We start from the raw sequence: 15,400 nt of genomic DNA, 5'->3' as shown, positions 1-15,400 counted from the left end.
GCTTATCCTCTTGCTTCAATACCTTCTAATGCTATGATCCAGGACAATCATGAAACATGTAAAGTCTGAATTCTCGATCTTGTTGGTTGTTCTGGGACAGTGACTTCGATTCCATTAGATTCATAAGACAGCCAGGGAATTGGCACTTCCAGAATGAATGGTAAGCAGCGGCAGTCTGCTTATCTAAGTTTCAGTTTACTTTCTTTGGACTTGGTTTATTGAAGCTCCAGTGCACATCAGATACAATACTGGACTGCAATATGCAACAGTCTAACAAAATTAAATATTAGTTACATTTTTCATGTCAGAGCTGACAATAGACATTTTGTATCCTTAAAGCCAAACGGGAGGTAAGATCTGCAGTGGCTTACATAGCACGCCAATTGATGTGTGCAAACATGACAAAAGCTTGATTGATGTGAACTCCAGGCTGATCTAAATGAATTGGAGCTTTGTGTTCATGATTACGTTTATTAAAGAGGAACTTCAGTCTGCTCACATAATTTTGTAATAAAAACATCTTTGCCATTCTGAAGCTTCCCTCCAACCACTTTGCATATTTTATATATACTGTGATTCTGTACTTGTCAAATATGCTGCTGAAATCTCCCTCCACTAAGTCTAGCTGCAGCCATTTTAACTGTGGGCAACTGAAGCTGCTGCCTGTTCGCTTCCTGGATTTACAGACACGGAGGCACCCCTCCCAGCTCTGCAGCCCTACAGCTACCATTGGCCCTCTTATGACTCATCCCCCCCCCCTTCCTGACAAACTCTCACGAGAGAGCTGTGCATGAGCCTAGGCTAATGACCAGACAAAAAAACAGGAAGTGGGCTGTATAAGGTTTTTACTGGCAGAAAGGTTGTGTTTTTTATTTTATTTTTTGTTACTGTCCAGTTAAATCCGAGTTCCACCCGGAAGTGGAACTTCCGCTCATTTGTGTGTGTCCCCCCCCCCACCTTCCGGTGCCACAATTGCCACTTTTGTTTTGGGGAGGGGGGGGCGGGTGCTTCCAGGAATCCGCACCATGGCCCATGACGTCACCGTGGGTTTCCCCCCCCCCCCTGCTCCCCCTGTCTCCAGTCCAGTAGGAGAGAGGATCGGGGCCTCGCACATGCGCAGTAGGATTCCCGGTGTGAAGCCGTAATGGCAGCACCCGACAGCTGATGGAAACCTCAGCTATAGTGCCGACATCGCTGGACTCGGACAGCTAAGTGGCCCATTTTATTAAAAGCCAGCATCAGCAGTATGTGTAGCTGCTGACTTTAACCACTTCAGCCCCGGAAGATTTGGCTGCTGAATGACTAGGCCATTTTTTGAGATTAGGCACTGCATCACTTTAACTGACAATTGTGCGGCGCTGCACCCAAACAAAATTGACGTCTTCCCACCTCAAATAGAGCTTTCTTTTGGTGGTATTTGAGCATCTCTGCAGTTTTTATGTTTTGCGTTATAAACAAAAAACAGTGACCATTTTAAACACAATATTTTGTACTTTTTGTTATAATAAATATCCCCCCTTTCGTTTAAAAAAAAAAAAAAAAATTAGGCCAATATGTATTCTACATATTTTTTGTTTGCACAAAAAGTTATAGCGTCTACAAAATAGGCGATAGATTATTTTTTTTATTGGGACTGCGACATTATGGCAGATACATCCGCCACTTTTTGACACATTTTTGGGACCATTGATACAGCGATCAGTGCTTTAAAAATGATTACTGTAAAAATGCCACTGGCAGGGAAGGCGTTGACACTAGGGCGCAATTGTTCCCTGTGTGTTTCTAACTAACTGTGTGTTTCTAACTGTGGGGGGAGGGGACTGACCTAGAGGAAATGACAGATTGTGATTCCTAGCTATTAGGAACTTGCGATCTGTCTCTCCTCACAGAACAGGGATGTGTGTGCGCTCCTGCTGTCTTACTTAAAGGAGCCGACATACAGATACGACGGCTCGCGGGATCGTGCCGCTGGTCGGCAAGCGGTTACGCTTATTTTTTTTTTTTTTAATTGGGTGGAAGGAAGATGTACACCTCAAGAGGCATCACATAAGGTAAGTATTTAGACCAACATTCTGATTTAAAAATAAAGCTTTAGGCCTCATGTACACTGCTGCTGGTAAACAAACATTCAGAGGCAGTTGGATGCTTCTAAGACGCTGAATTTAGAGGCATTTCAAGCACGAAACACGGTAACTTGCATTTTGGCCATGTTTCGTTTACAGGTGTTTCTTCATTTTGGGATATTTGAAGAGAGAATTTTATTTTTTATTTTTTAAACGTTGGTTACTATCTGTCAAGTCAAATCGTTCAGGAGAGGTTGTAAAAACGTCCCGTGTACATGTCTTAGTCCAAATTTTCAAGAACCAATAATTGTAGCAACACTGATCTCACCAGTGTGCATTTACTAATTTTGCATTGCACCAGCTTTTATCTTGCCATGCACCTTACCTGCCTGCACTTTCGTATTCTGACAGCGAGGCTTCTCCTTTGCCAGAATACACTGATCAGCGCTGCAGCCAATTGGCTGTAGGTTTTAATTGAACACAAATTTTTCAACATTCCTGTTTGAGTGGTGTTCATCACTAGGTTGACGTTTCTCAAACAGGAATGGCTATAGATGCATCTAAATTCAACTGCTCCCTGTTAAAGTGGACAGATTTTGATCCATCCATGGGCAGCTTTAGGCACTTGCTCATGGACCAATATTTATCGTATAGGACAAGGACTGTGATATGTGTCCTGTATGCAATAAGTATAATTTTGGTTTTATCTAACTATACCCCATTAAGAGGCCCTCATTGTTATTTCAGTTTGAATTTTACTATATGTCTAGAAGAATGGGAGTATCTGCTTAAGAAATGGGACATAAACCCAGATTTTTGTCTCAATCAGGGAAAGTAAAGGACAATTTCCACACAACTGAATTTAGGACTTATTGTAGACTGTCATACCAGTGAGTTAAGTTGTACTTAACCCTTTTTATTTTTGACAGGTTTAATCATTGATAACCTTTATGACCATGCTGGGTGCCTGACTGTCATACTGATCCAGTAGCATTGAGTTGCTGACCTGGAACAAGTATGCACCTAAAGAATGTCTGACTATGAAATCTGCATGCTTGTTCCAAGTCGGTGACTCTCATCTCTGCTGCCAGTGTCAGCAATTGCAGTCCCATTTATCTCCAATGACAGGTGTACTGAAAAAAAATAACTACCTGTGCTTCTGTCATGTTCAGAGCTATAAATGAAAAATCGGTGGGCTTCAGTTCCGTCTGGCTTGTTTTGAAGGATGGATTACATTTCAAGGCTGTAAATTTTTTATTTTTCTTGATGTTTTTCAATTTCTGGGTGAGCAGTTTTATTGACGTCAGCTGAATTAAAATGGACAGTTTGTGCTATAAATCTGAAGGTTGTCACTGTACTTCACAGAATAACAAGCATTCCTGCCAATGCATAATTCATCTACTGAAGTCTGTATTCAATATTCTTGGCATGCAGTCACTAAAATATTGCTAGAATTTATTGGGTAAATAAAATGACTAAAATCATTGCTGCTGTCGGTAATATCAGCTGATTAAATCTGATATGACTGTTCTCTAATATTCTTGTAAATATGTACCGTTGTGCTCATAAGTTTACATACCCTGGCAGAATTTGATTTCTTGGCCATAAATAGTTTTTCACTCGGGTGTCTTTTTTTTTTTTTTTTTTTATCCAAAATTCACTCCTAGGGTTTGGCTGAAGCCATTTATTATCAATCAACTGTTTACTCTTTTTAAATCATAATGACAACAAACTACCCAAATGACCCTGATCAAAAGTTTACATACCCTGGTGATTTTGGCCCGATAACATGTACACAAGTTGACACACAGAGGCTTGAATGGCTAGTAAAGGTAACCATCCTCACCTGTGATCTGTTTACTTGTAATTGGTGTGTGTGTGTGTGTATATATAAAAGGTTAATGAGTTTCTGGACTCCTGACAGACCCTTGCATCTTTCATCCAGTGCTGCTGTGTAGTTTTTGGATTCTGAGTCATGGGGAAAGCAAAAGAATTGTCAAGGATCTGCAGGAAAAGGTAGTTGAACTGTATAAAACGGGAAAGGGATATAAAAAATATACCCAAGGAATTGAGACTGCCAATCAGCAGTGCTCACACTCTAATCAAGAAGTGGAAAAAGAGGGGTTCTGTTGAAACCAAACCATGGTCAGGTAGACCAACTAAAATTTCAGCCACAACTGCCAGGAAAATTGTTTGGGATGCAAAGAAAAACCCACAAATGACTTCAGGTGAAATACAGGACTCTCTGAAAACATGTGGTGTGGCTGTTTCAAGATGTACAATAAGGAGGCACGTTAAGAAAGATGGGCTGCATGGTTGAGTCACCAGAAGAAAGCCATTACTAGGCAAATGCCACAAAGTATCCCGCTTACAATATGCCAAACAGCACAGAGACAAGACTCAAACCTTCTGGCACAGTCATTTGGATTGATGAGACCAAATTTGACCTTTTTTAGCCACAACCATAAACGCTACATTTGGAGAGGAGTCAACAAGGCCTATGGTGAAAGGTACGGAGGTGGATCGCTGATGTTTTGGGGATGTGTGAACTACAAAGGTACAGGAAATTTGGTGAAAATTGTTGGCAAGATGAATGTAGTATGTTATCAAAATATACTGGAGGAACATTTGCATTCATCAGCCACGAAGCTGTGCTTGGGACATACTTGGACATTCCTGACCTCAATATCGTTAAGCCACTGTGGGGAGATCTCAAATTTGCAGTTCATGCAAACAGCCCAAGAATTTACTTTTTGCCAACAGGAATGGGGTAACTTCCACAAGACTTCAAGCTGTCATTGATGTTAAAGGGGGAAATGCACATTATTAAGAACTGGGGTATGGTAACCTTTTGATCAGGGTCATTTCTTTTGCCATTATGATTTTAAAGAATAGGCACAGTTGAAAATAAATGGCTTCAGCCAAACATATTAATGGGTGAAAAGTTTTGTTCATATTCTCTGAAACATGGCCAAGAAATTATAAATTCTGCCAGGGTATGTAAACTTGAGCACAACTGTATGTGTACTCTGGTGGGTAAACCTTAAGGTGGCCATAGCTGGATGGCAATTCATTTGGTTCGACAGGGACTGGATGAATTTCAGTTTGGTGGTCCCTGTTTAAAGTGGTGGGTAACCCGGTGAGACATTCTATATAATCCTTGTTACCTTGTTACCCTAGTTGCTCGTGTGTTTTTTTTTTTTTTTTTTTTTTTTTTTTTTTTTTTTTTTCAGAGCAGCGCTTACATGACCGACCTTGCGTTTTTTTATTTTTTTCCCCTTCTCCCCTCTTGATCTGACAGCTATAGTGGGAGGGGCTGAGATTTCCCCCCTGCTGATGCCAGTCAGGACAAGAGGAGAGACGGCAGGCGCTGTGAAATCCAGTATAGCAGTTATTATTATTATTATTATTATAATAATAAAAAAAATGTATTATTATTAAGACAGGAGCACCTAGGATAACAAGATAGAGGATTAAATAACATCTATGGTTTTATTTTCAGTAGCGGGGGTGTTCACTGACACAGGAGAAAATGGGGAGGGAAGGAGGGAGAGGACAGGAGAAACGAGAGGACTGCACTTGACGATGGCACAAACTGCCGGTGTTAGGGCTCAGCAGCCATGATATAATGTGGTCAGTTTACAGAGGGGAGGGCAGGATCGGTCAGGTATTTCAGCTGATAGCACTGTGCTGTATAACGTGCCGTGTCTCCCTGTCAGAATACAATGTCCCAGCAGAAAGTTACTTCCATCCACCTTGCTTGTGTGAATAGAGGAATCTGGTTGTTTTCATCTATGGGCAGCTTTATTCCACTCACTGGCTCATCTTAGAGGAAAGCATGTCTGGATGACCGTGTGTGTGTGTGTGTGTGTGTGTGTGTGTGTGTTGTATATTTGATTATTATTGTCTTAAAGCAAAGGACAAAGTAGGGGAAATTCTCTCTGGTCACCAGAACAAGGCTTTCCATTGGAACATTTCCCCTCCTTCCCTCCCTTTTTTTTTTTTTTTTTTTTTTTTTTCCCTCTCCTGACCCTGACAGCAATTCCATCCCCAGTACAAATGGAGAGGGGGAATCTTCCCTGCAGAGAAGCAGACCACAATAAAAACCTGACCATTTGTAACCTTTGTTACCCCATCAATTACTAAAAAAAGTTTGTTTTTTGTCCACCCCAGGCTTAATGTGTATCCAAAGTCAAGCTCGGCTCATTTCAACTAGTCATTTTGCGCTTAACTTTTTAAAAATGTTCAATAATAAAATCGCTCACTTCAGTTTTGTGTACAACTTTTTTTTTTTTCGCTGTCTGATATGATTATTCTTCCAGAAAAATCATCTGTCAATTTCCACTACACTTCTATCAGCCTGCATATGTGTGGTTGTCTCTGGGAAATCACTTATGGGTGTGTGGTTAGGAGTGCCTATTAAATTCCATTTAGTTTTAAAAGGGTTGTAAACCCTCAGTTCATTCTATGCATGAAGGTGAAAAACCTCCTGTGATGCAGCAGGCTCCTAGAGCACCCCCCCTTTTTACTTGCCTGAACCCGGTCTTTCCAACAGGGACAAGCACACCAGCTCCAGCCAGTGTCTCTGGTCCTGATTGGATAGATTGATAGCAGTGCAGCCATTGGCTCCTGCTGCAGTCAATCTAATCCAGTGATACGGGGGCAGGGCCGAGTCCTGTCTGTGTCAATGGACATGGTAGTGCGCCTGCATGAGTGCCCAAAGGAAGAGGGCCTCTCCAATGGGACGCTCTCTCTATAAGAGGAGGAGCCAGGTGTGCTGCTGCGGGACCCCAGAAGAGGATCGGGGCCACACTTTGCAAAACTAACTGCACAGAGGAGGTAGGACGTGTGTGTGTGTGTGTGTGGGGGGGGGGGGGGAGGGTTCTAACCTTTTTGCAAATCCTTTTTAAAATGTATTTTGCTATTGGCGTCAGATACAGCCAACACATTTCAGGGGGCAGGAATTGAACAATTTGTAATACAGTCAGGAGGAAAGGACAAAGCCTGAATGGATGCTGGGTTGTTGCTAGTTCTAATGACAGTGAACCAGCCTCCTGGATCTCTGGAAGTTTAAATTGCCCCCTAAATCATGTTGGCTGTATATAATACGTTTAACAAATATTTTTAAATGAATTTCAAAATTAGTTTTGTCCTACGTGCTTCTAACCACACAACCAGAAATTAATTTGTTGAGCATCTGCCTTGAACTGGAACCATACATACCTTCCTTTTTAACAGAAACAAACTTAATTCTGGCAATGAAAACCCTTTTATTCTTTAGACTGAAATCTCTACTCTGTCCAGCACAGCCATTCTTAATCTTTTTAGACCCAAAGAAAACATTTTTAAGTCTAGGGGAACACATTTTAAAACCTATTTTGGGGGTCAGTGGAATGTCCATAATTTCAGTGATAGCCAGTGGGAAGAATGTCCACCCCTACAGATGGCTAAAAGGATCATTGGTGTCTTGCTTTTGGCTTTTTCAAGTGACATTGGCTCCAGAGCTATGCAGGTACCATCAAATGGAAGATGACTACCACAGTTTATGGCATTTGTAACCCCTGGAAGAATCCTAGGGTTCTACAGAACCCTGTTTGACTGGTCCAGCACTATTACAAACCTACCAGATCTGGGAAATCGTCTCATTCCCTATTTTATCTCTCATAGGCGGAATTGCAGGGGGCATCGAAATCTGCATCACTTTCCCTACAGAGTACGTCAAGACTCAGCTTCAGTTAGATGAGAAGGCCAATCCACCCCGGTATAGAGGAATAGGTAAGAATGTGTGCTTGCATGTTACAGGATTTTAGTGATGGATAAGCCCACTTACCTCTTGTGTCACCCACAGGGCACTGTGTCAAGCTTACTGTACAGGATCATGGAATCAGAGGCTTGTATCGAGGTCTTAGCTCATTGCTGTATGGATCCATTCCCAAGTCTGCAGTAAGGTATGAAATCCAGTACCATGATACTAATGAAATGACAGGTATCTAGATTACCCATGTAACTGTTATGTGCAGGAAAAGTAAGAACACCTATTTTTCTGTCATTTAAAAAAAGAAAATAAGTGGAAAACAAACATTTGCAGAAAAAAAAAATTCTGGGGTCAAAAAGACATGTACTTTAAAGAAAAAAAAATGTAGTGGTACTAAATGTAAAATTTAAAATGGCATGATTCAGCCTAGTATTAACAAAGCAGTATTTGTGTTTGAGTTCACCCTGTGAACCTGTGAATCGGGACAGGAAATTTTGTCAGCGATTGTAAAGTCTCGTTTAAAAAAAATAAAATAAAAAAAATAACAAACCTGTCATACTTACCTGCTCTGTGTAGTTGGTTTTGCACAGAGCTGCCTGAATCCTTCTCTTCCTGGGTCCTTCGTCCCTGCTCCTGGCCCCTCTCTCAAGTCGAGTGCCCCCACAGCAAGCAGCTTGCTATAGGGGTAGCCGAGCTGCAGCTCTGTGTGGCCATTCAGACACAGAGCTGCCATTCGGTCCTGCCCCCTCTTTCTCATGATTGGCTAACTGACAGCTGCGGGAGCCAGTTGCGCCACTGCTGTGTCTCAGGCAATCGGGGGAGAGTCACGGACTGCCAAGGGACTCGTGGACATCGCTGGCCAGAGATGGGGCTCAGGTAAGTATTAGGGGGTGCTGGGGAGGCTGCTGCACACAGAAGGCTTTATCTTAATGCATAGAATTAAGCTAGCCATAGATGGTTAGTTTTATCTGACTTGAACAAAAAATTAATATTTATCCATGCACATAAAAAGGTGGATGGAGGAATCTCGCTTTCTAGGACATTGTATTCTGACAGTGGGACCTGGCACTGCAAGAATACACTGATCGGTGGCTGGAACCACTGACTGACAAATGTTTTCCAGCTTGTCCGTTTGTTCAAGCAATTTAACTTCTGTTGAGCGGGGGTGGCCACACAGTGATTCCTGCTGAACCGGGCAAATTTCGATCCATCTATGGCCAGCTTTAGTCAATCTTGTAAAGCCCATCCCCAGAAAATGCTACTGCCCATTTTGGGTGCATTTAGAAAAGAACCAGTAAGAGCTCGTTTACACATGTGTCAATACCATGTGTTTTTATGGTGCATTTATTGAGCATCCATAATCGCTCATGAATGCCTACTTTGAATATTACAGTGGCACCACACGGTGCTGTTCACACAGAGCAGTAGCATTGTGTTAAAATGAACCCCTTCACAAGCTTTTGGCCCCTTCAAAACCAAGGATTTTTTTGCTATTCAGCATTGTTTTAACTGGAAATTGCTTGGTCATGCAACACTGGGCCCAAATGACATTTATAGTCAACCACTTCCATTGATTTCAATAGTGATGATCTATAGCCACACCAAGAGCATTTGAGGTGTTGGTGAAGCATTTATGACATCTTATTTTGGTATTAGAGGTAAGAAAGTGGAGCCTCCAATATCCCAGAATGCACTTGGGAGTAGCAAACTACGACAGAGCAGCTCCCATCACCTCCTGGTTGTACAGAACAGCTATGTGGTAACTCCATTTGCTCCTGGGTGCAGGCAAAATTACCAAGACAGCCAGTAATACTGACAGTGGCAGTTAAATGCAGAGGCATTGAGCATTTGTTAGTTGCAAAGCTTTTTGTGTCTGTACATAGAAGGAACAGTGTCAGCAAGTGTCATGAAGGCTGGTCTTAATCGGGGCTCATAGAGATGGAACAGCACCCTAAATTATACGACCCAAGCTATTGTGATGCATACAAGAAACAAACTATCTGGCAACAAGTCACCAAATAAGTATTCTCCTTAGACTGCCTCCAGGGAGCAGAAGAGCAATGGCAAGTAAGATTACATGGCAGCTGCTTTTTCTTTTTATATCTTATTTTTAATCTATCCAAATTGTATATCAGATTGGATCACTTCCCTTTTTTAAATGCTTCCCACCAGAAAAGCAGTGCTCCCATGGGCATTTATCAAGCATTCCTGAAGCGTTTTTTTTCACGTGTCATAAACACAACATGACCACTTCATAAATTTCGTCATAGGAGCATTAATGAGCATTGCTTCGTTCTTCATAATCTACACCTGAGTCCGTAGAAAGACCTAATGTTCGCTCATACTGTATATGTTCATATGAAACCATATCGAAACCTCCATATTGCAGCCTCTGAGAGAAAAATCTTTTTCTGTTCAGGTTCGGTACATTTGAGTTTCTGAGTAATTATGCAAGAAGTGCTTCAGGAAAATTAGATGGAAGAGCCAGCTTCATGTGTGGGTTAGGAGCAGGTGTTGCAGAGGCTATTTTGATTGTTTGTCCAATGGAAACTATCAAGGTATGTAATCTTATGATCTGCCTATATTTGCTAGCCATACAAATCTGCCTTCATTTAAGTTTGAAATGCTTTGCATTTTACATGCTATAATTTTTTTTTTTTTTTTTATGTTCAAAGCCTAGACTTGTAGAAGAATTTCAACAAAACCTGCCACATGTATATTTGTCTGGTGCAACAGCTTTGTTCCACATGAAAAGAAAGCAGGGTCAATGGGTTCAAAAGGGAACAAGTGTAGATTCTTGGGTGCCCCAGCAGATGGCTTTTAATGAGACTATGGGGTTGATTTACTAAAACTTGAGAGTACAAAATCTGATGCAGCTCTGCATACAAACCAATCAGCTTTCCGGTTCGATTGTCTAAGCTTAATTGAGCAAGCTAACGTTAAAAGCTGGCTGGCTACCATGCACAGCTGCACCAGATTCAGAATGCTCCAGCTTTCGTAAATGTCCCCCTACATCTCTTTAGCCATTTTCAAAGTGGCTTTTAGTATTGTAGTGTGTCTGGCGTCTTCAGATAATGGGAAAATAGCTTGAAGCCTAATGAGAAAGGGACAGTACTAACAGTGATATTCAATTGTAGGCAGGGTGTGTTGGGCTAAACCATTTGCCAGCTTCATATATCTTTAGGGCCTCCAGTAGTGAGATCTCCCTTCAACATTTCCTGGGCTAATCCTGCCCACTTTGGAGTGTTTCCACTTATTCTGATGTATCCATAATTCAGAATCCAATAAAATCCTACAAGAGTGGTACCCCTCTGCAGTGGAGATGGTAGGCATGTTGACCTGAGAACTGAAACTTAGTTGACATAAACCCTGCAAAAATGTTCCCCATCCACCTTCTAATGTCAGGTTTTCAGCCTCTCTAATGGCCAGCAGAGGATGACGTAATCCCTCGCATGGGAGTCGTCATTCTGGCACAGTTGGAATGCACGGTAAGCTGTGCATGTGTCCTTTTGCAGATTTTGGTTTGTAGTTCTTGAACTACCACTGTGCTGTGGAATGCCATGGTAGTTCATTGATTCTTCTTGTCAGTCTATCGTATAGGATGTACTGACACACAGATACTGAGAGACCTGCATGGCACCAGCAATCTGCTGATTTGCTAGTTCAATGCCTTACAGACGCCAACAATTATTTTGCAAAAAATTTGCATTTACTTTCAAAAAAAACTTCTCCTTGAAGAGCTGCCTGCTCGCTCTTTATTTTATTTATTTATTTTAAGTTTTCGTTTTTAGTGCCACTTTCTTTGAAAAAAAAAAATGCTCAGCATCTAAGAACTGACTTGGCATTGAGTGGAGCGGCCCTTTGACTGTCAGAATTATATTTTGCTTCTTTTTTCCAATGAAAAACAAGTTGTGCCTGTTCATTTGAAGCTTTTTATGCCTGTTTCAGGTAAAATTCATCCACGATCAGGCCTCATCTATGCCAAGGTATCGTGGGTTCTACCATGGAGTACGGGAGATCATTCGAGAGCAAGGTAACTACCACGATTAGATATCTAAGAAATGATTGCTGAGTGCTGATTCCCAACTAGAATAATCTTAAACTAGTGCATTAAAAAATATACATTTTAGTAATGGTGGCCCATTATATCATTTGGTTTTAGAATTCTTTGTACTTTGCTTTGTACGTTGACAACTGTTTATTACTATATTTGAAAGATTTTTTTTTTTTTTACCTTTCTAATTTTCCATTTCTCAATCACTATACCATTAAAAAAAAAAAAAAAAAAAAAAAAAAAAAAAAAAAAGCAAGCATCGGAAACCAAACTATAGTTGGTAGGCCCTGGAGGTTTATAAATCCAAATGGTGTATTATACAGTTGTGCTCATAAGTTTACATACCCTGGCAGAGTGTATCATTTCTTATTCATTTTTCAGAGAATATGGATTATAACACACTTTTTTCTTTCACCCATGGTTAGTGTTTAGCTGAAGCCATTTATTATCAATTTGTGTTTTATTCTTTTTAAATCATGACAACAGAAACTAGCCAAATTACCCTGGTCAAAAGTTTACATACCATGGTGGTTCTGGTCTGATGACATGCACACAAGTTGACACAAAGGTGTTTGAATGGCTATTAAAAGTTACCATCTTCACCTGTGATTTGTTTGCTTGTAATTAGAGTGTGTGTGTGTGTGTGTGTGTGTATGTATGTTGTCGGTGAGTTTCTGGACTCCTGACAGATCCTTGCATCTTTCATCCAGTGCTGCACTCTGGATTCTGAGTCATGGGGAAAGCAAAATAATTGTCAAAGGATCTGTGGGAAAAGGCAGTTGATATAAAAAATATCCAAGGAATTGAGAATGGTCACTGACAGAGCTCCAGCATTTCTCTGTAGGGAGAGGAAAACTTTCCAGAATAACGACCATCTCCACAGCACTCCACCAATCAGAGCTGTATGGTGGATTGGCTAGACGGAAGCTGCCACTCAGTAAAATGCACATGATAGTTGCATAGTTAGTAAGGTTGAACAAAGACACCAGTCCATCTAGTTCAACCTACAATTGTCCCTATCCCTGTACATTGCACACTCACATCAGTCCCTACCCTCAAGGAGCCCACAATCCAAGGTCCCAATTCATATACTAGGGCCAATTTTGGACAGAAGCCAATTAACCTACCTGCATGTCTTTGGAGTGTGGGAGGAAACCGGAGTACCCAGAGGAAACCCACGCAGGCACAGGGAGAACATGCAAACTCCAGGCAGGTAGTGTCGTGGTTGGGATTCGAACCAGTGACCCTTTTTACTGCTAGGTGATTGCTAACCACTACACCACTGGGCCTCCCTCAAACCACTACACCACTGTGGGCTAACACCCACGCACGCGCCATACACCTCTCTTGTGCTATACAAAGCTTCAGGATGAACTGGATCCTTCCTACGATTCCAGGAAGAGATTGTCGCAGCCCTTCTGTTTCCAGATGGTGCTATGGCACACCTTCCCAACGCAGCTGCATGAGAGGCATTTTCCGTATTTCCTCCCTGGTACCACTGCCCAAAGAACACCGCAAAGATGTTGTGTCTGCAGAAAAACGTGGCTTTAGGCATGACGCCCACTTTTATTGTCTGTCCTGACCAACCTGGACTCAAACGCTACCACGCACTAATGGAGTATTAGCATAGGGTACAGCACTATACAGTCCTAGGGCACACCAACACAGGGTCTCGAAAGATGAGATGGCCATCACATTTTGAGACCCTAATCTGGAACGTTTACAGTTTTACAGTTTACATTTACAGTTTTATATAAATGCAAAAAAAATTAATTTTTTTTTTTTTTTGTGCCGTAATGTTTTATTCTATTTGCTTTGCAGGTATGGTATGTCTTTTTATACTATAATGTTACTTTGTTTTATTGTTAACCATCATTTTGCTTAGCAGGTATGCCATTCAGCTGCAGCACTGATTTATTTATCTTGACAGCAACAGCATTTGCTCTCGCGATATGTGAATCAGCGACTCCGGTGTTGTAGGAAGTGATTTCACCACCAGTTAAAAAAAAAAAAATGGTGTATGTATGCCCATCATTAGAAGTGGGTGGGTGAAGGGCAGTATTCTAATGGTGGGCATACCATATGGTATGTTGCTGGACTTTGAGTGGTTATACCAGAATTATGCCTGCAGGTTTAGCGGTTGGCTTTCTTGTAAAGGCAATCCTAGTGGCTAATTTAGCCTCTAGACTGCTTTTACAAGCAGTGGGAGGGAACACCCCCCCCCCCCCCCACCGTCTTTCATGGTTTTCTCCTGGCTCTCCTGACCCAACAAGGAACCAGAGAATGCTGCCGGTGGTTCCGCCAGCTGATCATAGAGCTGATCGGAGACCAGAACGGCTCCAATCCTCGCTATGGAGGATGCCGCATTGATGGCGCTGAGGTGAGTGTTCCGCTTTAACTAAAAAGAGAAAATTGCAGTAAATGGTATGCATTTATTTAGAAGTTTGATATAGGGAGGCTTTTCTAATATGTAATTTGCAGAATAATGTAATAGTTTTTGCCTAAAAAATAAAATCATAGCTACCTGTAGTTAGAAAATGGTCTTCTAAACTGTATTAAAGGATATGTCCACCCAAAAGTGATATTTTGTATATAAAAAGTTCAGGAGTCAGTCCCTAGCTTCCTTGGTATGTTACTTTGTTCCAGTATTCTCTGTTGTATTCTCCCTAATATAATCTTAAAACCTTTAACACGGAATGGTACCCCTGTTAATGGCTGCAGCAAGTACTCAGAACCGGGAACTATCAAGACCTGAGAGGCAGAAGACTGCCAGGTTGTTTAATCACTTGCCAACTGGGCATTTTTACCCCGTTCCTGCCCAGGCCAATTTTCAGCACTGTTAGTTTGAATGACAATTGCACAGTCATGCAACACTACCCAAAATTTGTCTTAGTTCCTGTTATAAAATTTTGCAAACAGCTGATCCTTCATTTACTGATGTGCTCTAATAGGGGGCACTGCTTGCCACTGTTGAGGCTGCACTAATAAGCAGAACACTGATGATCAGTGCTCAGATTATCTGTGCAGAGGTCCCCTTTCACACTAGCCAGTTTCCGGCTCTCTCCTCATGCTGTAACAGCATGAGGAAGAGAATTCCGATAACCAGCAAGTGTGTTTTACATCGTGAGCAGCTGTGATTGAACACAACTGTCCACATGGTAAAAAGCCGCTGTCATTGGCTCTTTACCCCGATCGGTGATGCACTGTGTCCTAGGGACACAGCTCACTACCGATCGTCACACACCAAGAATGGGAGGAGGTCCTATGACACCTCCCAGAACTAGAGCTGTTTGGGTTTAGCTGGGCTATTTTAAATTTTATAGTTTTTCAATTTAAATAATGCAACCCAATATGTTGTGGGTATACAATGGACATTGCTATTATCAATGCTTATGTTTCATCCCTTCTAGGATTACGTGGGACCTATCAGGGCCTGACCCCAACCATTCTAAAGCAAGGTTCCAACCAGGCAATCCGGTTCTATGTCATGACCTCTCTACGTAACTGGTATAAAGGTGAGTGGGATGG

The 15,400-nt window shown here is 41.6% G+C and overlaps 1 protein-coding gene across 1 annotated transcript in view; it reads left to right on the top strand.

Moving 5' to 3' along the window:
- LOC143982144 (tricarboxylate transport protein, mitochondrial-like) overlaps positions 1–15,400 on the top strand; it is a 36,622-nt gene that overhangs the window by 13,028 nt on the left and 8,194 nt on the right. Inside the window, exons 2-6 of the mRNA XM_077480607.1 lie at positions 7,731–7,838; positions 7,912–8,011; positions 10,238–10,376; positions 11,767–11,851; positions 15,283–15,387. Of these exons, the coding sequence (XP_077336733.1) occupies positions 7,731–7,838; positions 7,912–8,011; positions 10,238–10,376; positions 11,767–11,851; positions 15,283–15,387 (537 nt within the window). The remainder of the gene's footprint in view (positions 1–7,730; positions 7,839–7,911; positions 8,012–10,237; positions 10,377–11,766; positions 11,852–15,282; positions 15,388–15,400) is intronic.

Source organism: Lithobates pipiens, unplaced genomic scaffold (assembly GCF_037356315.1).
Source record: "Lithobates pipiens isolate NorthernLeopardFrog02 unplaced genomic scaffold, aLitPip1_a1.2 Scaffold_16, whole genome shotgun sequence".
In the NCBI taxonomy this organism is placed as follows: Eukaryota; Metazoa; Chordata; class Amphibia; order Anura; family Ranidae; genus Lithobates; species Lithobates pipiens.
Note: the sequence above shows the minus strand (reverse complement) of the source record. Positions and strands in the feature narration are given on the sequence as shown.